Source organism: Leucopleurus acutus, assembly GCF_964270905.1.
Source record: "Leucopleurus acutus genome assembly, chromosome: 19".
Classification (NCBI taxonomy): Eukaryota; Metazoa; Chordata; class Mammalia; order Artiodactyla; family Delphinidae; genus Leucopleurus; species Leucopleurus acutus.
In genome coordinates, this window is record NC_139161.1 from 28,624,015 (window position 1) to 28,651,820 (window position 27,806).

At 35.4% G+C, this 27,806-nt stretch overlaps 1 protein-coding gene across 1 annotated transcript in view; it reads right to left on the bottom strand.

Annotated features, from left to right (window-relative positions):
• The window catches only part of MED13 (mediator complex subunit 13), a 95,363-nt gene that overhangs the window by 48,734 nt on the left and 18,823 nt on the right, over positions 1-27,806 (bottom strand). The window contains exons 4-9 of the mRNA XM_082861415.1: positions 20,602-20,747; positions 19,555-19,752; positions 17,883-18,077; positions 17,108-17,270; positions 16,809-16,919; positions 7,701-8,384 (exon numbers count right to left, since the gene is read on the bottom strand). Coding sequence (XP_082717541.1) covers positions 7,701-8,384; positions 16,809-16,919; positions 17,108-17,270; positions 17,883-18,077; positions 19,555-19,752; positions 20,602-20,747 — 1,497 coding nt within the window. The remainder of the gene's footprint in view (positions 1-7,700; positions 8,385-16,808; positions 16,920-17,107; positions 17,271-17,882; positions 18,078-19,554; positions 19,753-20,601; positions 20,748-27,806) is intronic.

Sequence of the window (27,806 nt, forward strand, 5' to 3'; positions counted from 1 at the left end):
GAATAAAAATGAGTAAATCAAATGCAATACCTAAAGACAACTTTTTGTTACTTTATTGAATGGTTCTCACAGACAGTGGGATATGCAAAGAATTTAAATGAAGTCAATAATATCAAGAGTATCGTCACAATAAATTAAAAATATAAATTATTTACATTCCACATCCTTCTATATTTAAAACTGATAAAAATAGAAATTAAAATTGCTATTTTTTTAAGAGATGCCAGATTAAAAACTCAAGTTAGCATTTCTTCACTCTCCAATTATATAGTATACATACACTTTTTGTGAATAGGAACAACACACCTCTCCTTTTCTAAAAGGAACTTTCACATATAGCCAAATAGTTAACTACAGAGATAGTTTCAATCAAATATAAAGCTAAATACACACAAACTGGAAAAGAATGATTAGGTACAGCCATGAACAGGAAGCTTTGCAATGCCCACAGCAAACTGAAATTACTTTTATATTATTCATTAACTATATCTCCTTCCTCTCACTGTGACAGTTACATATACTATCCTAAAATGTACTTGTAGAGAATTTAACATGGCCTATGGCATATGCTTTTATGTCTTTATTCAATAAAAATTCTTCTAGACAAGGTGTGACAATATTTTAGAATTGGCAATTACAGGAGATAAGCTACAGTTCAGGAAATGTTAATGAAGAAATGAATTCAATAAATCTCAAAAAAATTTTAGTAGTAACTTTTCCAGTACCATCTCCAATATTCATAACCAATCCTTAAACTGAGTCAAGCTAGCTGTCAAAAGTATAGCTTTATTGCATTAAAATAAGATATCAAATAAGGAAGACTTAAAGAAAAAAAATCTTAAAAAGAAAAAAATCTTAAGATTTAGAATACAATAAATCAAAACAAGTTTATTTCATCATAGACTTCTTTCTATGAAACAAAAAATTAGAAACTATCTTTTAGAGATCAAATAATGCATTATATAACTAGATACATACAATAAAAATCTGGTATATACATATTATATACAACGTAAGAGCTAATTCTATTGAGGGATATTACGGTTAAGATATCATGATGTATTTTTTATACTGAACAAGACATAAGAAGAACTATGCTCAAGTACAGCTCTTTGTTCAGGGTTTAGAAAGGTTCCTTCTGAATCAAGAGTTACAGACTCTTTAAGGCTGGCACAAATTCTACTAAAACTATGTGCTAGACCCTTGAAAAAATATATTTAAAAACAACTGTAATGTTTCTTGGCAGAAAGTTTGCTTTCTTTAAAACTTACAAGGTCTTAAGCCACTATTCTAAAATAGATGTTATCATTAACTAATAAAGAAACTAAAAATAATTAGAAGCAAAAAGAAAATAAAGATATTTGCCACAGATGTGTATATCTTGTGTGGGAGAGATGCTATGCTCCAGCCCCAACCTCTCTCTGCCCTCCAAATAAATTCTAACAAATTCGAAAAGGAATTTTGCTTTAAAGTAGTTGCTAAAAAATTTGGCATCGACTGCTGCACATGAAGTCTAAGAATAAAGGAAATGCTTAGAAATGATGAAGTAATTTCTCTGCACTAGTTAAGCAGCCACCACCATCTAAAACTGAAAAAGAGTACCTCTTTTTAACTACCTATTATGAAAGCCTAGTGCCCACCCCTTAATACCAATCAATGGAAAACTTCATTTATTTACGCCAAATGGAAACTGAGTTGTCACTTAACATAAATAAAACAAAGGTCTAAATTTCTCCTCCATAATTTTCTAAAAAGGCACACATCTGTAGAAGTCAACTACTATAAAGAAACCATTTTTAAATTTCTACTGATGCATTCTTGTCCCTCTGCATTCATTATATATCTAATTGGCCATAAAGTTCTTTAGTCTACTCCACATCTATAAAATCCCTCCATCCCTACCATGTCTTTCTAATTTCCTAATGAGGCCCCTGTATCACCTTATAAATAGTATTTTGCCACTCCATTATATAACCCTACCCCACTCTTTAGGTCTCATTTCTCACCATAACACACCAAACCACTAAGCAGCACCCTATAATCTATCCATACAGAACTACATAAAGCTTCTGATCTCCATAAATGGAATTATTCTCCACTCTGGCTCTGCATCCCTACTATATCTTATATATATAGCTGTGTCAGAGAATTTAATACTATTTTCCATTAGACTACAATTTCATTTAAGGCCAGGACCCAAATTTACTTTATACCCCAACAGTGCCTTACAGTATCTTGTATATTATAGAAATTTCAGTTTTATTCAAACTGAAAAAGTGCATCTTTGAGGAGTATGAATTAAAAAAGAAAGATAATCTTCCTAAGAAAGGATAAAGAATATAGAAGTTGCAACAGCCCTCTAATTAACCTCATTAAAATTAACTGCTATATATTTTAAAACATTTTCAAAACTCAAAGCATGGAAAAAGATAATAGAAATTTACAATGACTGGGTAACACAAATTCACAAATTTTTTTATATAAAACAAACCAGGTTTCTGAATGGATTACTCTTATTACCAGAAATATGTTTGATCATATTATATCTTTAAAAATACAGAATGCTTCTACAAAGAATTTAAGATTGTTTAAATGACATTAAGAAAGCGTAATAGTAATTCTTAGAATTTATTTTTAATGACAAGGGACATCATCTGACTTTGTCAACTGGCTTTGCCAACTTGCTACAAGGAGATGACTGACCCTCACATGATATCCCATCTCAAGTAATATTAAGAGCAGGTACTTGAATTAATAAGCTATTCCAACACGATCTTTTTAACTATGAGAAAAAATAACTTTTGTTTTAGCATAACACGAACACTGAAGACCATGCCAGGTATTTTACTGTGGTTTGGGGAGACTAAAGCAGTATGGGAGAGAGCTCCCTAGTGAAACTTAATCATTAAACATGTTTGGCGTATCTAATTTAATAACTTTTAACAGGAACTTGAACTCTAGAGTAAGTTATTTGTAACATTAAGGCACCTCAACATTACTAACATTTTGGGCTGGAAAATTCCTTGTTGTGGGGGACAGTCCTATACACTGTTAAGATATTTAGCAGCATCCCTGGCCTCTACCCAGCAGATGTCAGTAGCACACACCCAGCTGTGACAACCAAAATGTCTCTAGTCATTGCCAAATGTCACCTGGGGGTGGGGGGGGTGGGAAGCGGCCAGAAACTGCTCCAATTGAGAACTACTGCCAGTAACTTCAGGAAGATAAAATAAAATCATCTAGATGATTAAAACGTAAGACCAAAACTTCTAACCTACCAAGTATAAAACAGGTGTATTCCACAAATATTTCTCAGTTCATATAGCAGCGAGGACTCTGATGGTTGACCTTCTGTGATATCTACCCTATCCTAATCTAGTATTACAATATGAAAACAAGGATTCTACCTACAAGTAATTTGTGACACAACACACATTTTAGTAACTAGCATAACCAAAACTGTATTCATATTCAACTTTAAAAACAAAAAAACCTCTATTCAATCTTTTATGTCTTCTTTTTATAAGGCAGAAAAAGATGGTGACCAGGAACAGGTAAAGGCATGTATTTTTCTTAATTTACATAATCATGACCCAGAACCATTCTACTCAGCATACACTATGCTTCTTTCTCATTCTTATTCAATGAGAAAAATGCCAAAGTACTTTTAGAACCGACTCTTAAGGTTAAGCTGTATTAACCTCTAAGAGGCCCTCATTTCACTTACAGATGCTCATGCACACAAGCAGCCAATACACTAAAGTTATGGCTAGAATTCTTAAACCCAATGAATATAATATGTCCATAAAAACTCACTCTTAAAGTTCTTAAAACTGAAAATATTTACATCACTACATTTTTACATACATTAAATAAGAAAATATAACACCTAGAAAGAAATGTTTTAAAATCATAAAGTAATCTAGGACCATATTGTCATTTCATTCATCCAACATTTGCTGAATGTCTATGTGCCTAGGATTGTTCTGGGAAGGCGTGCACGCACGCGTGCACGTAAGTTGGAAGAACACAGTAGTGCACAAGACCAAGTCCTTGCCCTCATAGAGCTTACATTCTAATAGGGAAGAGACCATTAACAAATATATAATTTCAGATAACTATATATATGGAGAAAATGAAAGTAGTACACAGGATAGGTTGTGACTTGGGGATTAAAGAGAGGTCACAGTTTAGGTACTGTGGTCAAGGAAATACCTCCTGAGAAGGTTAACTTTTGAGTTCAACTGAACAGTAAGGGGCGAGGTATTCCCCCCACCCCGTAATGCAATTCTAAAGGCCATGAAGAATGACCTTAACTTTTTTGAAGGAATAGCAAGAAAGCTGGTGTGGTTAAATCAGGAAGCAAACAGGAGAGCAGTAAATACAAGTAAAGAACTAGGTATGCAGGAGATTGTGTAGAACCTTACAGATGAGGGCAGAAGTATGGATTTTATTCTAAATATGAAGAGTTTTAAGCAAATGAATAACATTATATTTAACTTACAATGATCACTCTGACTGCTGTATAGAGACTACATAAAGAGAAGTATAGAATCAAGGAGACCAACAGCTTCAGGCAAGAGTTGAAGTTAGCTTGGATTTTTATATTACATCCAGCACAGATTAAGACCTTTTAAGGCTTGCTTCCAAGACATCATTTGCTTTCAAGAAATCTGCTGACTAATTTATTAACTAAGTTAGTCATCTTCCATGATCATAAGGGTATTCTGAAGTCCCTCAATTTCAAGTCCAGATTAATTTTTTTTTTTTTTTTTTTTTTTTTTGCTGTACACGGGCCTCTCACTGTTATGGCCTCTCCCGTTGCGGAGCACAGGCTCCGGACGTGCAGGCTCAGCGGCCATGGCTCACGGGCCCAGCCGCTCTGCGGCATGTGGGATCTTCCCAGACCGGGGCACGAACCCGCGTCCCCTGCATCGGCAGGCGGACTCTCAACCACTGCGCCACCAGGGAAGCCCCCCAGATTAATTTTAATTAAAAAAAAAAGTCATACTAGAATGCTTTTAAGATTCAAAGTGCTAGATGAAGCACACGGGTTTGTCTACTAAAATAATAACCAAGAAATTTTAAAAGAAAATACATCTCTAACAGTAGGGAAAATGAGAAAGAAGCTATAAACAGATCAGGAATTTTACTTAGTCTCAGGGAAGCTCAAAATCAACGAAACACAGCAGAGAAAGTTCGTGGCTTACAATATGCAAGAGGGGGCTAAGGGCAAACTATATAAACAACAGGAGAGCCAAACTGCCTAAAAACCAGAGAAAACCTGGACTTACATCTCTAGACAGAAATGAAAAAAAGCTGAAAAAGGAGAAACAAAGTGTTCCTATTTTTTTATAACCATTTAAAAAATCGAAGTATAGTTTATTTACAATGTTGTGTGTTTCAGGTGTACAGCAAAGTGATTCTGTTTTGTGTGTGTATATATATATTCTTTTTCAGATTCTTTTCCATTATAGGTTATTACAAGATATTGTAATATAGTTCCCTGTGCGATACAGCAGGTCCTTGTTGTTTATCTATTTTATATATAGTAGCGTGTATACGTTAATCCCAAACTCCTGATTTATTCCCCTGCCCCTGCCCCCCAGTCCTGAAAGGGTTCCTTTTCTAAGAAAAATGAATAAACTACCTGGTGAAGGCACAAGATCCTTTTCATCCTGGAAGTTTAGGTACAAGGTCTCCCCTCCTAAACATCCCCTACCCCATTACCATAAAGCAAAGTTTCTGGAACTGATACACAGTTCATTCTAAAATATTTGTTGAGTGAGTTAAGTCCTGCCAATCAACAAGGCTCTGCCTTTATACACAAAATTTCCAATCAGCTCATCTATTCATTCCCTCATTCTAAAATGTGTAAGCTCAAACAGTAACAAGAAATATGAGAATCAGTATAGTGAAGAAAAAGACTCAAAGTAATTCTAAAGGAAAAAAAGTTACAGGACATTAAACAAGGGGTTGCTATTTAAAAAAAAAAAAAGCTTAGAAATTAAAAAAACATGAGAAACAAATATTAAGACTTTAAGAAAAGGGCTAGAAGTTGAGGAATCCCCTCAGGAAAAAAAGATGGAAAATGAAAGAAAATACAGAAGTTCAACATCTGAATTCATTCTAGAGGTTCTGCAGAGAATGGGGGAAAAAAATGGAGATATTTTCCAAGAAAAGAGAAACTTCCCAGTGACGGGACAAAAAAGACTTCAAATTGAACCAGCCTTCCTCAAAAGTTCAGTACAAGGACTGAACAAAAGACCACTATGTATACACATATTCTTGCAAAATTTCAACATTCTAAGCTAAAGACCCTAAAAGTTTGAGAGACTGATAGAGAAGGAAATGTAATCTTTGCAAACTACTTGGCCTTGCATTAATAAATAGGTAGACAGTTTTAATGAATATAACGGTAAAATGAATATAATGGTTGGTTGACTTTCACCTTTAAAAAAACACTGTAACTGATTCACTTTGCTTTACACCTGAAACTAACACAACATTGTAAACTAATACTCCAATAAAAATTTTTTAAAAACCCACTATAGATAAAAATGCAAAAAGCTTGTGCGACAGATAATAAATATAATCAGAACAACACAGAAAGTAAAGGGAGACCTGAAAAAAACCCTATTTCTGCCCCAAAGTATGTCATACATATTGTGGACAAAGGCGGCAAACCACAGAACAGAGGAAGGTATCTGTAGCACATATAACTAATACAAAATTGATAGCCAGAATATACAAAGAATAATTAGGAGGAAAAGAAAAGAAAAAAAAATGGACTAAAAATGATATCCGAGGCACATATAATTAATATAAGATTAATAACCAGAATATGAAAAGAATAAATCAGGAAAAAAAAGAAACGAAAATAGACTAAAACATATGATATACAGGCCTGTAAACACTTTTAGTGATGCTTAACCTCACTAGAAATCTAAAACACAGTAAGACAATAACAGGCCATTCTGCATGCAGCAGATTAACCAAATTAAAAGTCTCATAATACCAAGTACTGAAGAAAATGTAGAACAGCTATTCCCATACTCTGCTGGTTGATGAGGGTGTAAACTAGTATAGTTTGGAGAGTAACTTGGCAACAACCCTTCATGTTGAATATCGACATACCCCGTGGCCCAACAATTCCACTTTTTGCTGTATTCCCTAGAGGAATTCTTATATATATAAGTACACAAGGAAATGTGTACAAAAAAGTTTACTGCTACATCCTTTGTGAAAAATTGAAAATAACCAACATGTCCATCTCAAGAGAGTAGATAAATTATGGCATATTCATAACAAAGAAATACTAGAGAGCAAGTAAAATGAATTGACTAGAGCTACATGAATAAAAACATGTATAGAAATGATAAATACCAAATTCAGGACAGTGGAAGGAAAAATGGAGGAAGAAAAATAGTACACAGGGGTTCTAACTGTATGTAAAATTCTTAAGTTTGTTGATGGATAAATATTATTTTCTCCACTTTTCTGTGACTAAAATATTTCATAATAAAGAGTTCCCCTGAGGAAAAAACACAGTAAAGAAATTATGCAAAATTAATACTCAAATACTCAAAGGATTTATTATTGTAAATCCTACCCTGAAACCATTCTGGAGTCCTACTATTAAGAACCTACATCATTTCCACCCTTAAATTATAATAGTGACTATTAAAAAAAATACATACTCTGTAACTGATGTTACACTTTCCTGTCCAAAAGGTCCAACTGGATCATCCTTGAATTTATCACTTGGAAGTTGAGGTGGTAAAAACTCTAAATCTTTTTTCTTTGGGACCTTGTAATACTTCCAGGCTATATTAGCTTCATCTTCTTCCAAGTTTACTGCTGTACCAACATATATTGTAGGTTCTACAGCTTCCTGGAATTGAGCTGGGAAAGACTGGGATAAACTGTCTATCCTATCTTCAATTGGTTTAGAAGGAACCAAGGGATCCGGTGTTGGCATTTGATAAAAATGTTGACTTTGAGGAGTTGAAGGTGTTTTAGTCACTCCTTCATCAACCACATCACATGGGTGAGGACTAAGTGGGGGTGGTTGAGGTGAATTTGCCATTTCAGTGCCATGCATCTGAGGAGTCTTTGCTACATCATTAGTTCGGATGTTTGAAAATCTCACTTGACTGTCTGGAGCAGAGATCACAAGTCTTTGGCTGGCTGAATCTGTGTCCATGCCAACATCATCACTAACAGATACACGATGGTGAAAAGGAGTCAAGGGGCGTTTTTGTGGTTTTTCACTCTTTTCTTGCTTTTCATTGGTCTTGTGCTTCGGAAGTACTTGTTGTTGCTGACTTAAAGTTGGTGCCTGTCCTTGTTGTCCAGGATTTCTTGGTTTGAGATTTTTGTGCCTGAAAAGTTAAAAGAAAGGTTTATTTATAGTATAACTATTATATCAGAGTGTACCAGTTAACGGCATTAGAAATTTTGGATGTCATTTGTTTTTCACACATAATCCTAAAAGTAAAATTATTTGAATTTACATAGAAAAAAAAATACTTTGTTCAGTGGCCTAAAACTAAGAGCATGCAGAAAGCTTCATAAAAGCCAATCTCTCATCCTCATTTAACATGTGAACAGATAGCCAAAGATGACCTGCCTTACATAATCTAAATATCTTAGTATCTGAATACAGAGATAAGATTCTAGTTATTTTAATAGAAAAAGGTATAAAATGTCCTCAAATTTATTCATTTATGAATGTACATGATATTTTACCATTAGTAATTGTTATAAATCAATGTCAACAGCTTGGCTGAGCTCAGTCATCATCTACAATCCTACAGCAACCAGCTAGGAAACTTACTCTACTGGACTGAAGTTAGATCAATCAAGATTGTAGTTATATCCATCTGGATAGTTCTGGAATTGACTGGTTGATGCCCCATACCATACCTACCTTCCTTCTCCCAAGGCTTACCAAAACAGAAAGAATAAGCTGACTGGAAAGGAAAAAGAAAAGGAAGTACCTAAAAGAATTTATTCCTCATGATGTGAAGCAATTCTAAATTGAAGAATTTAAAACTATATACCTTAAAATCTAATAATTTTATTCAAAGTTTAAGATTTCTTTCAGTGCAGTAAAAATACTGTGCACTTGGAGATTTCCAAACTCAACTGATATTAATGTTTATAAAATATTTTTTAAGTAAAAAACTAGAAAAAAAATTTGTAGGGATTTGGAGTTAAAGCATTAAGTATTCATTAGGTTTTTTTTGTTTGTTTTCTTTTTACAATATACTTTATTAATGGTTTTGTTATATCAGAGGTAACTTGAAAGACTATTAAAAAGCAGTGGCAGGCACTTTTTCAAAGAACCCTCTCTACTGAGGGAACATGCTGAGACACCCTTTTGTACAGAGCCTGGGACCTCTTATTGTACAGGAGGGGAAAAAAAGCATGAAAGTTATCAAAGAAAACTGCAGTTATGTCAAAAGGACACAGGAGAAATCCATCATTACTCTGACACCAAAACCAAAGACATCATAAGAAAAGGAAATCAATATTCCTTAAGAAAACAGATGTAAATCATTAACAAAATGAGCAAATGAGTAATATATAAACTGAGAATACATCATAACCAAATGGAATTTGTCCCACGAATGTAAGGTGTAACATTCACAAGAAAAAAACCAATATTATTCATCACGTAACAGAATAAAACAAAACCATATGATTATCTCAATAAATATAGAAAAACATGACAAAATTCAACACCTATTCATATAAAAAGATGCAGCAAGCAAGTATTAGAACTTAGTCCAATGAAGGACGTCTATGAAAAACTACAACTAACATCATACTTAATGATGGAAGACTAAATATTTTCTCCCAAAGACTGGGAACAAAGCAAGAATATTAACTCTCAACATTTCTTTTCAACAATTTTATTGAAAGTTTTAGCCAATGCAATAAGTCAAGGAAAAAAAAGAGATCAGAGATTTCAAAAGAAGAAGAAAAACTGTCTTTATTCATAGTAAACATGATTAGAACTTTACAATGATGGCATCAGGCTGATCCCCACCTTCTTAGTTTTAACATTATTAAAAGTGGGATAACCAGGCATATGTCTCTTCTGATGTGACACCATACAAAGCAACACAGCACTGCCTATGTAGTATTCTCGCCAAAAATATTAAACCTGAACCTAATTAAGCCTCTAGATCAGCAGTGTCCAAAATAACTTTCTGTGATGACAGAAATGTTCTATATGTGGTTACTGAGAACTAGAAATGTGACTTGTGCAATGGAGGGGCTAAATTTTTATTTAAATCCAGTTACTTTGAATTTAAATAGCCACAGCGACTTCCCTGGTGGTCCAGTGGTTAAGACTCCATGCTTCCACTGCAGGGGGCATGAGTTCGATCCCTGGTCCAGGAACTAAGATCCTGCATGCCGAGTGGTGTAGCCAAGTAAATAAATAAATTTAAATAGTCACTAGTGGTTACAAACATAGCTAGTATTAGGGGACATGGCTCTAGAGCTACCTTCCATTTACAGAAATGCAAGGGATAAAAGAAGTTAAATGACACCAGAAGAACAAGTTAAAATACATGACAAATTGAGAAAATCCATAATGTGGGACATTCTATAGAACAACTGACCTAGTTTCTCCAACCAAGTCAATGTCATGAAAGGAGGAAGAGGATTAAAAGAGAGACCTCGAAAACTTAACAATCAAATGTCTACTCCTTATTTGAATCCTAGTCAAACCAACCAACTACAAAAAGATATTTCTGAGACATATCTGTAGAAGGTATCAGATGATACCAATAAAATACTGTTCCTTTTACCAGGTGTGATAATGGAATTATAGCTACATAAGAAAATATTAACATTTTTTAGAGTTGCATACTGAAGTAGGAGTGAAATGACGGTATTTAAGATTTGCTTTAAAAATCTTCAGCAAGAGGGATTCCCTGGTGGCGCAGTGGTTGAGAGTCCACCTGCCGATGCAGGGGACGCGGGTTGGTGCCCCGGTCCAGGAGGATCCCACGTGCCGCGGAGCAGCTGGGCCCGTGAGCCATGGCCGCTGAGACTGTGCTCTGCAACGGGAGAGGCCGCAACAGTGAGAGGCCCGCGTACCGCCAAAAAAAAAAAAAAAAAAGTCTTCGGCAAGAGTGCAGCACAGGTGACTGGCCAAATAAAGCATTATACCTCGACAGTATCATGGAGTACTATGAACTTAAAAGAAAAAAGAGAGTGGAACTGTATGTGCTAATAAAGAAAGATACCCAGGATAACTGTTTTTCAAAAAAAGCACGTTGAAGAACAGTATACAAAGCATGATTCCATTTGTGGAAAAGAAAACAGGCAGGCAGATCTACATACATGCATAACAGGGAGAACTTGTTATTTTAAGTTTTATATTCGTGTGCATTATTTAAATTTTTTAAATAGCATTTTAAAAAATTTAATAAAGTTATTGGTCATTAAAAAAACAAACAGTAGGTTCTATCCAATGTAAGAATAACCCCTTCTCTAACCAACCCCTCTTCGAATATTTTCAATGACAAGGACCACATTACCTTATGAGGAAATGCAGCTCCTCCAATTGTTAGAAAATAATATATTGACTAGAAACTTGTCTTTTCTATATCAGACATTTATATATATGTGTGTATGTATATTTTTTCCCCTATATCCAGACATTAGTCCTATTTTGAACTCTATTTCTAAAGCTGTGCTGTCCAAGAATGGTATCCAAAGTCACATGTGGCTAACTAGGAACTCAAAACGTGGAGAGTACAAATTGAGATGTGCTGTAAGTGTAAAATATCCACCAATTTTTAAAGGCATTTATGAAGGAAAGAATGTCAACTATCTCTTCTAATCTGTTTCTTTTTTTAAGGTTATCTTATGACATATAGTTTTTTCTTTTTTTAATTTATTCTTGGCTGCGTTGGGTCTTTGTTGCTGTGTGCTGGCTTTCTCTAGTTGCGGCAACTGGGGGCTACTCTTCAGTGCGGTGCACAGGCTTCTCATCGCGGTGGCTTCTCTTGTTGTGGAGCACAGGCTCTAGGTATGTGGGCTTCAGTAGTTGCGGCACGTGGGCTCAGTAGTCGTGGCTCACGGGCTCTAGAGCATAGGCTCGGTAGCTGTGGTGCATGGGCTTAGGTGCTCCCCGGCATGTGGGATCTTCCTGGACCAAAGCTTGAACCCGTGTCCCCTGCATTTTTGGCAGGCAGATTCTTAACCACTGCGTCACCAGGGAAGTCCTCTAATCTGCTTTTTGCTTTGGAAAATATAGTTGATTTCTATAAAAGTATTTTATTCATGTTAATTTGTACTGGCTTTTGTTATTTTTTAAATAAACTAAGCACTGCTTTAAAATTTCCCTAAAATGATATCAATAGACGTGACCCACATAAATAAAAGCATGTTTGGATACCCTATAATTTTTAAGAGTGTAAATGAGCTTTGAAACCGAAAGTTTAAGAATTCATCAAGTTATGCAAGGCACTAAGGAGAAAAACAATCTCCAATAATCGGAGGTGAGCTACCTGGTTACATTCCAAGTATACAAGGGATGTGAAAAGTAAACAGCCATACATTCCTTTGTCCTTCCATAAGGCAAAGAAACTATTAATTTGGGCTATATACGAATAGCAATGGCTCTCCAAAACTTTGGTAACATTAAATCATAGTTCCTTTCTTCTATATAGACCTTCTTCTAAAAGCTAGTCTTCTTTAGAGACAACTGAATTTCATATTACAAGTCAACCAAGTTGGAGAATCTTTCTAAAAAAGAAGTTGTCCTGAAAGTATCAGAGTGATTCCTTTAATTATTTTTCCTATTAGTTGAAGTTCCTAGTATTTTAGTGTTAATATCTAAAATTTATTGTATTGCTTTCTACTTATACAGTGCTAATTTTCTTATGAACATTCCACGAGACCAAAGCCTAATATCCATAAATGTGCAGTTTTTAATCTCACTAACAACTGAAAAATGCCAATTAGAACAATTTTATGCTTTTCACTTACTATAATGGGAAAAAAATAATTTTAAGGACAGTTCTCAGATCAGTGAAAGCGTAAGAAAAACCAGCACTCTTATATGCAAGAAGTGGGAGTGAAACTGGTAGAAGCTTTCTGAAGTCACAAGCAAAGTATTTAAATAGCCCCCTTGCCCACAACTCTCTATCACATCACCCACCTAATTTTATTTCCTTCTTAGCACTCACCACTCTTAAATTTTAAAAGGATTAAGAATTTTTTTTGAAAACTAATTATCTGCCCCACTCCCCTTAGCACGCAGGCTTCACAACAGCAGGAGCCTTGTTCACTAATGTATCCTGAGCCTTGGACATCATCTATCACAGAGTGTCAAAAAAAAATCTAATAAATAACTAATAGTCACAAAAGTATTATTTTTTAAAAAGTAAACAAAAACAAAAAAACCTTTGGAAACAACCTATTTGTCCATCAAACCCAGAATGATTAAATACACTATGGTACTTCCATTCAGTGGAATGCCAAGAATTTTTTTTAAAACAGTAAAGCAGATCCACAAGTAACTAGAATGGAGAGATCTAAGGCACATGAAGTGAAAAAATAAACTGCCAAATACATCTGTATTATGTTCATGTGTTGGGAGGAAAAACACATATACATACAATATTACAGAGAAAAGCATGAAAGGATAATACCTAATTGGCAAGTAGTTACTTCTAGGGAGAGAGAGTAGGATTTGGAAAGAGAGTGGTCAAGCAGTACTTCAGCCTTATTTGTATAATTTGAATTTCTTAAAATCACATATATATCATGCAAACTGCTTATATTTATGCAATTTTTTTTTCAAATCAATTTCTAAGAGAAGGGTCCAGTCCTATCTTTCACACAGAGTAAATGTACTACAATCATTTATCAAAAAACAAAACAGAGGAAAATGAGGTAACGGAGAAAGCAGTAACAGCAGGGGAGCTTCAATCACTTCTATGGCTGAAAGGACAATAAGATGAAGTAGTCTCATCAGATCACAGAAGCTTGGGATGGTGCTACAACCACAGCAGGAACTGCCCAATGGTAACTGGGACCCCAGAAGAAGGGGCTGTTAACGGGACACAGAGCTGCTGCTGAAGTTGGCTCGAAAAAGGGGTGGGGAAATACCCTGGCTTCTTTCCTCCTCTTATCAACCAATCTTCTCTTAGTGCCTCCAACTAGCCAACTCCAAAAAGCAAGTGAGCCTAATCAAATCATCACACTGACATCTTAAAATCATACAATATCATTTGTCAGTTATATCGCAATAAAACTGGGGGTGAAAACCAAAAAACACATGTTAAAAGCAAGGGAGCCTAGGAATTCTAACTCCCTGCAAAACAGAACAGAGCAGGGAAAATGTAGGGATAGATTTGAGAACAGACTGGCTGACTAGTACAGTCAGTTATCAATGTATGTGCTACCTCCTATATTCTATACCAGGAGAGGATACACATAATAGGGTGGCTCCAAGTCTGTTTCAAGCCTTACTTATGAACTAAAGAAGAGAACCAGATTTGGGGGGGAGAGGCAGGGGTACAGGAGGAATCTATAATATGCAGTAGTAAAAAAAAAAAAAAGTGAATGAAAAATATAAAAAAGTAAATGATTAGAAACACTGTATTTACTAGAAGGGTAAATTTACCAAAGCTAGTCGAACACATAGATTATAGGAAATTTCATCATATCAAAGCTCTAAATACCTAGGAGGAATTTCTGGAATTAGGAAAGAAAGTATGTTTTTAAAAATAAAAGTTCGGCTTAGAGCAAGAATTAAAACTTACGTTTACCAACATGCATTTTGAGTGTCTTCCTCTACAACTATTCTAGACAAATAGACTTAAAACCCAAATCTTTCAAAAAGAATAAAGCAATGCTTAGGTTAGAAACTAAAAAAGAAGAGCTGCTTGATAAAAATGCCAATACAGTGAAAGAAAAATCTAATTTCATTTAAGCATTCTATTGGTCTTAGACCAGGGATTGGCAAACTTTTTTTGGTAAAGGACCAGATGGTAAACATTTTAGACTCTGGGGGGCCATACAGTCTGTCTTGTAACCACTCAACTCTGTAAAAGCAGCCTGTTAATATGTGTTTGAACAGATGTGGCTCTGTCCCAATAAATTCTTATTTATGGACACTAAAATTTGAATTTCACATAACTTTCGCAAAATATTTTCCTTTCATTTTTTTCAAATATTTACAACTGTAAAAATCATTTCAGCTCACACACCATACAAAATAGGTGAGCCAAATGTGGTCAACAGATCGTAGTTTGCCAACAACCCCTGGTCTTAGTCAAATAATGCATTGAAGCCCTGCATTTCAAGACTAAGTTTGGGACTTCCCTGGTGGTGCAGTGGTTACGAATCTGCCTGCCAATGCAGGGGACACGGGTTCCAGCCCTGGTCCGGGAAGATCCCACATGCCGCGGAGCAACTAATCCCATGTGCAACAACTACTGAGCCTGCACTCTAGAGCTCGCGAGCCACAATTACTGAGCCCGCACGCCCAGAGCCCATGCTCCACAACGAGAAGCCACCGCAATGAGAAGCCCACGCGCTGCAGTGAAGAGTAGCCCCTGCTCGCTGCCAACTAGAGAAAAACCCACGCACAGCAACGAAGACCCAACGCGGCCAAAAACAAAGACTAAGTTTGGTTTTTTTTCCCCTCAAGGTGAGTGTGGTTTTTACTACTTTAAACTGTTAAACAGGAGCTAATCTATCCATATTTTTATTCCAATCTCTCTTGTCAACAACAGAGGCAAGTTTTTAACAAGGTTGCCAGACTTTAAAAAATTGTACAGTCTTTAATCCAAAGAATCTATATAAAAGAAAACTTAATCTATGCAAAAACACATCAGAACACTTGAGAGTCTGTCACTGCACTCAATCAAACAGAGCTAATGTAAGAAAAACCTTAGCCCTAACCTGCAAGCACTCCATCCCTTTGGCTCACGGCCATGACAAGAAGGGGTGGCCAACTGTGCATTTGTAAGTCATGGTTAGGGATGTCAATGCCATTATTTATTTACTTGACTGCAAAAACATATGATCTATCTTTAATCTGTAGAATAAAATAATAAACGCCAGGCAACATACTCTTTATGCCTGTGATAAACAAATCTCATCAAAATCCCCAATATATAAAATAAATATCATTGCCTAAAAAATTCCAAGTACATCCATTCTTCTACCGACCTTTCAACCAACACAGTCTATTAGAAAGCCTGTATTTTTACATAACAGCTTTGGTCCCTTGTAGAATCTTATTTTCTGAATCTTAGTTCAGCATTTCACCTACAGCTTGACCAAAGGGATGTTATAAGAAACTGCTGCGCAAAACCCAATATTGTATTTACTATAAAAAAAGACTGAGAAAAATTTTACCTCAGTATATCATATATCATCTTTTCTATGAGAACGCTTGGGAGAAATTTCTCAAGCACAGTGCCATTTATGAACACTTTTCTCAAGAGACTTGTGTTCCTCTCACCTTATAGATGCTATATATTCCATAATTCAGTATAAAATTCTTTTATTTGGCTATGAATCCAAGCTTTCACAGTCCAGCTCTGGTAACTGTGTAAGAACCTACACATTTGTATGTCCTTCTACAATCAGCTCCGTATTACTGAATTTTTATTTTCCTCATATTTTTTTCTTTTGGAAAAAATCCTGTGTTTACATAAGGTATCTCAAACAAAGTGGGGCATAAGTATGCAACAGCATAAGAAACTACCACACACACATGTATATACCGACATCAACCAAACGGAAAAGAAAAAAAAATCTACCTCAAACAGCTGCAATTTGTTCTTTGTGTAGCTTCAACAAAATCCCAGGATGCTACTTTATCGGCTGTCTCTTCTTCACATAGACCACCTGATGAAGCCGAATACTTCCTCCTAAGATTTGAAATTATAAAACTCTTTAGAATTCATAAAATTTTTTGTAACCCTGAATTAAACTTTGAAGTTGAATTTTTAAAAATCCATTTTTTCAATTAAAATCATATGAGTAACAGTTTATACTTTAAATATCTACAAGTAACTACCAACATGCAATTTTTAAACTTGAAGATGAAAATACATACTTGTTCTGTGCTCTGTTCAAATTACATTCTTGCCAAACTCTATCCACCACATGATTTGCTAATTTTCTGGGTATTTTCCCACCATGATGGCTAGTACTATCAGAGCTGAAGCCATCAGACACTGAAGAAAATGTGATCCATTTCTGGGCAGACTGAGGATCAACTGAAAACAAAAAAGAACAGGCTGTAGGAGAATAAAGGTAGGTTTAAAATAACATTATTTTGTTTTTGTTTTTTTTAATTTCTGATGTAACTTGCCCTGGTAAGACAGACAGCTGGATAGATAGCTTACCAGTAGCTATCTGGTAAGCCTACTTATATTTTGAGGCAAAAAAGCATGTCACTTTATTTAAAATACAGAAAGCAAAAAAAAAATTTGAACAGGGAATGGGAACTGGATGATAGTGTTATATCAATGTTAATTTCCTGACTTGGAAGATTAAATGGTAGTCATATAGGAAAGCGTACTTAATTTTGGGAAACAGACTGAGCACTTAGGGGTGATGGGGCATTATCCCATGATGGGGCATCATGTCTGCAGCTTTTTCTCAAATGGTTCAGAAAAAGATCAGTTATAAGGAATGTATGCATAGACAGAGGGTGATGGAGCAAATGTTAACAGTTTGGGAATCTGAATGAGAAGAGTTCCTTGCACTGTACTTACAAACACTTCAGTAAGTTTGAAATTATTCCAAAATAATTATTTTTTAAGTGTTTACTATATTCAAGATAACAGATTTATCACTAGAGCTAATGAAACAAACTAGTACAATACCTGTTTGAACTTCCTCAGGAGATGTAGGTGGTGTAAGAGTAACTGAAGACATAGCAGGATCTCTTGTGGAAGCAGGCACTTGGTGGACACCCAAGCAAGAAGCTGAACAGTGAGAGGATCCCACAGAGCTAGGAGTAGGAATGTCTGACTGAGGGACTAGAACAAAGCATGCTGGGTAGATCATTCGGACACCAGCTAAAAGGAAAAAAAAAAAAAAAGGATAAGAAAATCAATTACTATTGTGACTGTAGTGGGATTAGTTTCACTCAAAAGTGCAATAACGGAAAAGTAGATATAATATGATCACACTTGTTAAAATAAAAATACATTTAATGTACTTTTATAAATGTACTCTTTCTGGCATAAGGTTTTTCTTGAACAAGCCACAAGAGCCTGGTAGTAGTGGTTACCTTTAGTGACAGACAGAGACTTAGAAGAAAGCAGCTTTCTCTTTTTGCTTTTGGATTTTCTAACCATGAATGTGTATTTCTTTTTTAAAAAAAAGATCTTTATTTGCAAATTTGACCAAGTTTATTTTAAAACTTTAACAAAGGTAACTGGCACTAGAAATACGGACCATTTTCTGTTTTCTTCTTTATATGCCTCTATTTAAAAAGCCAAATATATGTTTGTGTTTTGTTTTTGTTTTTGACACAACTACTCTGGTAATAAATTTACTGAAATTGAATACTGATATTTCTTTTATTAAAAAAAAATAAGGTAATCTCATATATAACATTTACCATATGAATCCATTAAATACAGTGTTGCAAATTCTAATCTGCTCAACCAATTATCTGTTCACCCATACATTCCCCACACCTCCCATGTCTCTCTAAGGTGGAGTATACATCTTCACCTCATTGTTAAGCTGGGCTGTGCAACTTGCTCTGGAATGTAAGCGCATGTGATAGATGCCACAACCCAATAGGAACTTCAGATGTACTTGCAGGATCGATGCAGCCTCTCCTACTTTATGTCCTCTGCCTTGTCTCTGGCATGTCTCAAATATAGTTTACCTTGTTAACCTAGGTCCCTAAGTAAGAAGATAAATATAATAAAGCCAACCTAAATAGTGCTGACCTGGACAAAGCAAATCAAAGCCACAAGTCCTTTTGGTATACATTTTCTGTCTTTTATCAGAGGCAACAGCTTTACCAAATGTTAAAATACTGCAACACACACGCTGTCAACTTTCCAACCTCCAAATATTATTCATTCATAATTATTTTCTTCCCACCTTTAGCATTTTTCCCTCTAAGTGGAATATATTTCCCTGCCCTAATGACTTTGGTTTGGCCATATGACTAGTTTTACCTAATGGAGCGTGAACAGATGCAACATACATCATATCCCTAGCAGAAGCTTTAAATACACTTATATGGTTAGGCTCAGTCCCTATTGAATAATAGGGACTCTGTTCTTGTAAGAATAGTATGTCCCAGATACTGGGGTACTCTTTGAACCTAGGCTGAAGGATGAGAAGACACAAGGAGCCAAACCACAACCAAACTGCAGCCCTTATGTACTGTAAGCAGGAAATAAGGAAGAAATAAATGTTTGCTGTTAAAAGCCACTAAGATATCAGAGTTATTATTATGCAGCAAAATCTAACTAATACATATATAGTCACATATTTCCCCCCTTAGGATTAAATACTCGGAATCCCTACCAACAAGAACTTCTACTGCAGCTAAAGAATCATCTTCCCAATCCATATCTTCCTGTTTTTCTTCAGACATCTCCTTCAAACAAGATGAGACAGGATAGAACTGTTTCCATTCACCAATCAATTTTTTTGTAGCTGAATCGGACATCTTGAATGCCTGTCCTGTGAGAGTGCCATTTAGTCCAAATGGGCTTAAGATAACTAGAAACCCAAAACAGATATCAAGTAAGTACCTAAAGATGATTATACCAAATAAGATGACACTGAACAGTACAGCAAGTAATTATGCAATTCAAAAAAAGGAAGAAGAAGAAATCCATAATGATCAATTCCAGAAAATATCAATTTATTGTACTTCATTATTTTGAAGATAAAGTACAACACTGAGTTTATTATAAAAAACTTAAAATTTTGTCTACCCAAAAATCTCAGATGGACAGAATTCCTACATAAACTGGGAATACTTGTATATCCTTCAACTTCTCTTGACTTTCCCCTAAGGAAAAGCAATTTGAGGAAAAATAATGTGTGTGTGTATGTGTGTGTGTGTGTGTGTAAATAAATCTAAGTACTTATTATATGCTGCCATGTAAATTTTTAAAGAGCAAATACTAGGCTTAGAATTAAAACAAGAACATACTGCCAGTTCTTAAAAACAAATCATCAATCTTACAAAATATTTCCTCTAGAGTTCAACCACTTTCACAGTAAGAATTATATCAAAAGTTCTGTGTACCTATGTTAAAAATGACTTATGTGACCTGAAACACAAGATAACTCTGAAAATATAAACATGTACACCACCTAGAGGCTATTTAAAGAAACACTTTAAATTACGCTAACATTCATGTACAAGAAATTTTTTAAATATTTGTATTAAAAAACTTATTTCATTGACTTAATACTCAAATGGGAAAGAAGTAAACTACATCAGAATCATCATTAGGCTAAAGATCGGGGAAATCTCATTAATCGCTACCAATTTCAGTAAGGATTTTTTCTTGAAACAACAATAAACGATCAAATAACTAAGCCAATAAAATAATCTACCTTGAAATGGGCTATTAGACTGTTGAGCAAGGGTGATATGTTCTTCACTAAGAAGATATACAGGTTGATGTTGGTTAATTTCCACACTGGTACAAACATTGCTGTCTCCATGCAAGAAAAAGGTGAAAGAGCAGGACAAGTGTTCACTAATAAAGAAGAAAAAGTTATATTTTAGTAATGATTTATAGCCAAAAAAAAGTCAAGTTGCTTTTCTTTTTTACGAAGTTATACCACAAAAATGTACATTCTCTTTAACCCAGAAATTCCATCTCATCATCTAAAGGGAAAAAAAAACCCAAAAACCACAGATATGAGCAAAGATTTAGCTATAAGAAATGTTCTTCACAGTACTGCTTATAATAGAAAGAGCTGCAAAGAAAGGAACCAGTTAAACAAGTTAGGTACACCCACACATACAATTATGATATAGCCACCAAAATAAATAAAGGTGGGGGAGTGGGTTTAATGGAAAAGGCAGGCTTATAGTCTCAATTTTTTTTAAAGAAAAAAAGAAAGGTTACTTTGGTGAAAAAAAATCTAGGTGTACAATAGAATTAAAGATGACCTAATTTTTTTGTTTGTTTTCCCTTCTATATAAAAACATTAACTACAGATATATTTTCTCATTTTAGTATTTCTGAAATTGGACTGAATTCAATTAACCAAGCATTTAATGTACTGCGCCCCCCATCCCCAATGAATAGTTTTTTTAAAGCAACGATGGGTCTTACAACTGAAGGCATCCTAGAATCAAAGTTATATGCAAGGGCTTCCCTGGTGGCGCAGTGGTTGAGAGTTCGCCTGCCGATGCAGGGGACATGGGTTTGTGCCCCGGTCCGGGAAGATCCCACATGCCGCGGAGCGGCTGGGCCCGTGAGCCATGGCAGCTGAGCCTGCACGTCTGGAGCCTGTGCTCCACAACGGGAGAGGCCACAACAGTGAGAGGCCCATGTACCGCAAAAAAAATAATAATAATATAACTAATAAAACAAATCTTTCATGGTAAAGAGTCAGGAGACACTGTCTAAAGTTCATCAATCAAGGCCTAGAGGTATAAGCATCTCTGGAATTATGGCAGTAACCACCAGAAGAAGTAAACAAAAAATTAAAAAACAAAAATAAAAAACAAACAAAACCTGGTTACTTCCAGGGAACAGGACTAGAGTAATTAAGCAAGGATCTTTGCTTTTTCTAAATTTATGATACCATTCTGTACTACCTGAATCATTTTACTCTTAAATTTTAAAAATTTATGAATTCTATACATTAATTAGTGATTACTGTATTCTTCTCCATCCCAGTAGCTTTTGTTGCTTTAAAAAAAAACTTATTTTCAGAATAATTTTGAATTTATAGAACAGTTACAAAGATAGTATAGAAAGTTCCCATATACCCTTCACCCGGTTTCCCCTAACATCTTACATAATCATGCTACATTTGTCAAACAAGTAATTAACATTGGCACATTACTACTATTAACTAACGCCAGTCTTTTATTTCTTCACCAGATTTTTCCACTTATGCCCTTTTTATGTTCCAGAGTCCAATCCAAGATACCACACTGCATTCAGCCAATTTTTTTGTTCCTGCCTTATTGAGATATAATTGATGATTATAGGAAGTAAAATTATTTACATTATTTAATAAATTAAGCTTGTTTCTTCTGATTAAAAAACTAAGTCTATTTGAATAACTACGGTTGAGTAATTACAGAAACTACAGACATTTGCTTTGATATAAGAGTACAGTTGACCCTTGAACAACACAGGGGGGTTAGGGGTGCCAACCCTCCCCATGCAATGGAATATCCCCATATAACCTAGTCCATCCTCCATATGCAAGGTTCTGAATCCACAGATTTGACCAACCATGGATCATGCAGTACTATACAGTATTTACTACTGAAAAAAATCTGCATATAAGTGAACCCGTGCTGTTCAAGGGTCGACATATAAATCTAAAATAATCACCAAATCAAGATAAGAGACTTGTTAACGAATATACTTAGAAAACCATCCATCCAAAGACAGACCATTGCTAACGCTCATTTAAAATAATCTCAATTTTATTACTGCTTTTCAGCAGTGGCAAGGAACCTATACTACAAAACAGACAAAAGAAAAAAAAAAAGTAACCAAACGCAAACCTAACTCTAAATGCTTAAAACAAAACATACATGTCACCCTCCCCACCCACACACATTCAAAACAACTCTGCATTAAACTTAGTATTATATTCAGATATACTAAACCACCAAGTGAAGGCAAGTGTTATTCCTTTATTCAAAAGTATAAAATGCTTTATTCAAAAAGTATTTTATAGCAAAGCACACGACACTATGCTAAGCACATTTAATTACAGTTATGGTAAGTGCTGTAACAAAAATCAGGTACAGGATACTAAGATACGGTCTTAACAAGACCTAGATAATGAAAATAAACTTTTAATTCCTAAGGGAAAAAGAATCACACTTGGGTAACGTCATAAAAGTTATCTTATTTCTTATGGTGCCTTACATCAGCCTACCCCCCAATACCTATTACTTCGCCAATCTCATTTCTTACTAGTCTACCTCTAATACTTACCCTTCTCCCTCAACTGACCTCTCTGCTGCTCCTTAAAACACATCAGGCCTTTTTACCTACTGTTACTCCATCTGGAACACTCTAAATAGCTATATTCACCTTCATCAGATTTTTGTTTAAAGACTTTCTAGGTGAGGTGCTCACTGATCACCCTACTTTAAATTGTCCCTCAATTCCTCTTCTGGGATTTGTTTTGGCTTAAAAAAATAATCACAATCTAACATATTATACAGTTTATTTCTTATAGTCACCAAGATTGAAAGTGCTATTGGAGGAGGAATCTGTTTCCTTTGTTCAATGTTGTATCCCCAGCATCTAGAATAGGTCCTTGGCACACAGTACTAAATACTGTAAAGTCCACATCTGAACCACCTATTATTTCTACCCAAACATACTCCTTTTCTTATCAAGTCTATATCTGTATATAGTTGTACAAGCCAGAAATATAAATCATCCCAAATTTTTCACTTTCCTGAAACTCCCTACGTTCAGCTAATTTATCACCAATTGCTAGTGATTCTAGTTCTTAAATAATTTATTATTTTTTGGTTTTTGCCTCTTTAAGGTCTGAGTAGCTGTTAAAATCTCTAATTTATCTTTCTTTACACCACTGCCAGATATCTAAAAATTAATTCTAGTCATGTAACTGGGAGGCTCAAAATCAACAGCTCCCCAATGCCTTCAGGACTAAGTCAAAAACCCCTAAAACCTTCGCACAGCCCTCTAGACCCTTCACAATCTGATCCTTGCCAAACTCTCCAGACAGATACTTAATCCACCAAGAACTACCCCCTTGTTTACCACAAATTTCTCTTCATTTCTTAATCATTCCTTAAGACTCCTTTAAGCATGATTTCTGTGCTCCCATAATATTCTATGCTTATAATAATATTTATCATAGAATTACTATTATTTACTAGTTTAACTCCCTGCCAGGTTGTAAATTCCTTGATAAAAGGAATCATAACTTTAGTATCTGTGGAAGATAGAGTTATTGGTCCCAATTCTTCAACCCTCTCTCATTTTTTTAATCACTGTAGAAAAACAGAACATAACATGTACCACCTTAACCAATTTTAAGTGTACCAGTCAGTAGTGTTAAGTATATGCATACTGTTGTAAAACAGATCTTCAAAACTTTATCATCTTGCAAATCTGAAACTACACTCATTAAACAACAATTCCCCTTTCTACTCCCCCTGCACCAGCCCCTTAAAAGCATCATTCTACTTTCTGCTTCTATGAACTTGACTACTTTAGATACCTCGCATAAGTAGGATCATACAGTATGTCTTTTTGTGACTGGCTTATTTCACTTGTCATAATGTCCTCAAGGTTCATCCATGGTGTAGCACGTAACAGGATTTCTTTCCTTTTAAGGATGAATAATAATTCATTTTATGCATATAACACATTTTGCTTAGCCATCATCCATCAATGGATATTTGGGTTGGTTCTACCTCTTGGCTATTAGGAATAATGCTGCTATGAACATGGGTGTGCAAGTATCTCTTCAAAATCCTGCTTTAGATTCTTTTGGATACACATTCAGAAGTAGGATTGCTTCTTTTGGTTACACACTCAGAAGTAGTAGTAGGATCATATGGTAGTTTCATTTTCAATTTTTGGAGGAACCTCCACATCATTTTCCATAGTGACTGCACCATTTTACAATCCCACTAACTGTGCACATGGGTTCCAATTTCTCTGCCCTCACTAACATTTATTATTCTTTATTTTCGCCATAGTAGCCATCCTAACATATGTGAGGTGGTATCTCACTGTGGTTTGGATTTATATTTCTCTGATTAGTGATGCTAAACATCTTTCATATGCTTATTGGCCATTTGTATATGTCATGCTTTGAAGAAATGTCTACTTAAGTCTTTTGCCCATTTTTAGATTGGGTTATTTGATATTTTGTGGAGTTGTAGGAGTTCTTTATAATGCTGGATATTAACACCTTATCAGATACATGACTTGCAAATATTCTCTCCCATTCCATAAACTGCCTTTTCCCTGTTGATTATGTCCTTTGACGCACAAAGGTATTTAGGCTTGATATAGTCCCACTTGTCTATTTTTGCTTCTGCTGCCTATGTTTTTGGTGTCATAACCACAAAATCATTGCCAAATCCAGTGACATGAAGCTTTTCCACTATGTTTTTTCCTAGCAGTTTTATAGTTATAGGTCTTACGTTTTTAATCCATTTTAAGTTATTTTTTGTATATAAGGGTCCAACTTCTTTCTTTTACATGTGGATACCCTGTTTTCCCAATACCATTTGTTGAAGAGAATATCCTTTCCCCATTGAGTGGTCCTGGAACCCTTGTCAAAGATTATTTGAATACGTACACAAGAATTTACTTCTGAACTTTCTATTCTCTTCCACTGGTTTACATGTCTGTCTTTATGACAGTACCACACTGTTTTGATTACTGTAGCTTCATCATGTTTTGTTCATCCCTCCCTTTATCCAGACTTTGTAGTCCCTCTTATTAGAAGTGAAATATACTTCCCCAACCTTTGACTTAGGTTCACTTTGTGACTTGCTTTGGCCAAGCAGAAGCTTGAAATATGCTTATGCAATTTAGCTTGCCCTCTGGTGCTTCTTTAATTGCCATAAGAACATGCCTTGACTGGCTCACTGGTCTAAATAGGATGAGAATCATACAGAATACACTTCTACCCACACTATGGTTTATAGTGTGACTAGATTGGCTAACCCCTGACTAACCTGTAGGTACATTAGTGAGAATACATAACTGTGGTTTTAAACCCCTATGTTTTGGGGTAGTTTGTTACACAGCAATAGCTGATACAGAAACTGGCACCAAAGGTGAGGGACTACCATGACAAAAACCTAAATATGTGGCATTAGTTTTGCAATCAGAGGACTGGTAGCAAGGAATATAAAACATTGAAAAACAGTGAGGAAAATGGTAACCCATGTTACGTAATGGATAAATACTTCATAAAACTGTTGCCTGAAATAATCTGGAACGCAGAAAACATGCCTAAATGAACTTACAGAATTGGGGGAACACATCAAGTGAAAATGTAGTTTGACTGTTACTAGTTACACTTGATAAAGTACTAAAAGAAAGAGAAGAACTCAGAAAACAACTTGCTGGTTTGCAACCATAATTTAAGGAAATATAAACAGCCCAAAAACTGTAGGGCTGGAAAAAAAAAGTTTCTCAACAAAGCGATGGTGTGGCCTATGTTATAACACAGCTCAAGAAAAACACTAAATCAAGAGTGTGACTCTCGTCACACTTTTGTTAATACCAAACATTACTCTTGATACCAGTTGAAACATTAGAATTTTTAAAAATTACTCATAAGTCTCATACATTTATTTTCCTCAAAGAATGCACCTAAAGTAAACAAACATATATGCAACTAATCTCATTACTAAATGTGGGAATGCCTATGAAGCGATATTTGTGCTTTTCTTTCGAGTGTCTTCTGATAGAATTCTTCTGTAACTGTTAAGGTTGAGTTACAGAATGTATAAATACATAACAATTTCTAGATAGTATTTTTATCTTAGCAAACACTAGTGTTTAACTTTTGAGAGGGAAATGCCCATTATGTGTATTGACATAAAACAGGCAGAAATCTATTTTCAAAGCATCTCTCTCTAAACAGCAAAAAAGGATATGAGAATTTAAAAGACAACACGCTAGGGCTTCCCTGGTGGCGCAGTGGTTGAGGGTCCACGGGTTCGTGCCCCGGTCTGGGAGGATCCCACATGCCGCGGAGCGGCTGGGCCCATGAGCCATGGCCACTGGGCCTGCGCGTCCAGAGCCTGTGCTCTGCAGTGGGAGAGGTCACAGCAGTGGGAGGCCCGCATACCGCAAAACAAAAACAAAAACACAACACGCTAAAAAAGTTAAGAAAATTTCATATTAAACTGGTTAGAACGAATATATATTTTTTAACATTACAAGCTTTTTACATATTTTTCAGGTAACATTAAAAGACAAATTTCTTGGTAGGGGCAAAATTTAAGAGTATAAAGGGAAATTACTAAAAATACTTTATGTCAAGGAAAACATTTATTAAGGAAATGACTCAAGCAATAATAATCGAAACACAGAGAAATTGTAATTTGATTAGTTTTAGGGATCAAGTAAGTATGCTCTCTATACAAATGATTATGACTGCTGTGTGCTTACTCAGTAACTCAACAGCAAATTCCCAAATCTAAATTGCAAATACTTCCAAGAACATCTGTAAGTTTATGCAACAACCTAAAACAGTCTCATGTTCTTTATCCTTAAAGACAAAGAGGCTAGGAGACCTGAACTTTATACCCTCATACTTAATTAGTGAACTAGAGTTCTTAAAAATACAGCTTTCGGGACTTCCCTGGGGGTCCAGTGGTTAAGACTTTGCCTTCCGGTGCAGGGGGTGTGGGTTCGATCCCTGGTCAGGGAGCTAAGATCCCACATGCCTCATGGCCAAAAAACCAAAACATAAAAAAATATATATTATAACAAATTCGATAAAGACTTTAAAAATGGTCCACATCTGACTTCCCTGGTGGCGCAGTGGTTAAGAATTCGCCTGCCAATGGAGGGGACACGTGTTCGAGCCCTGGCCCAGGAAGA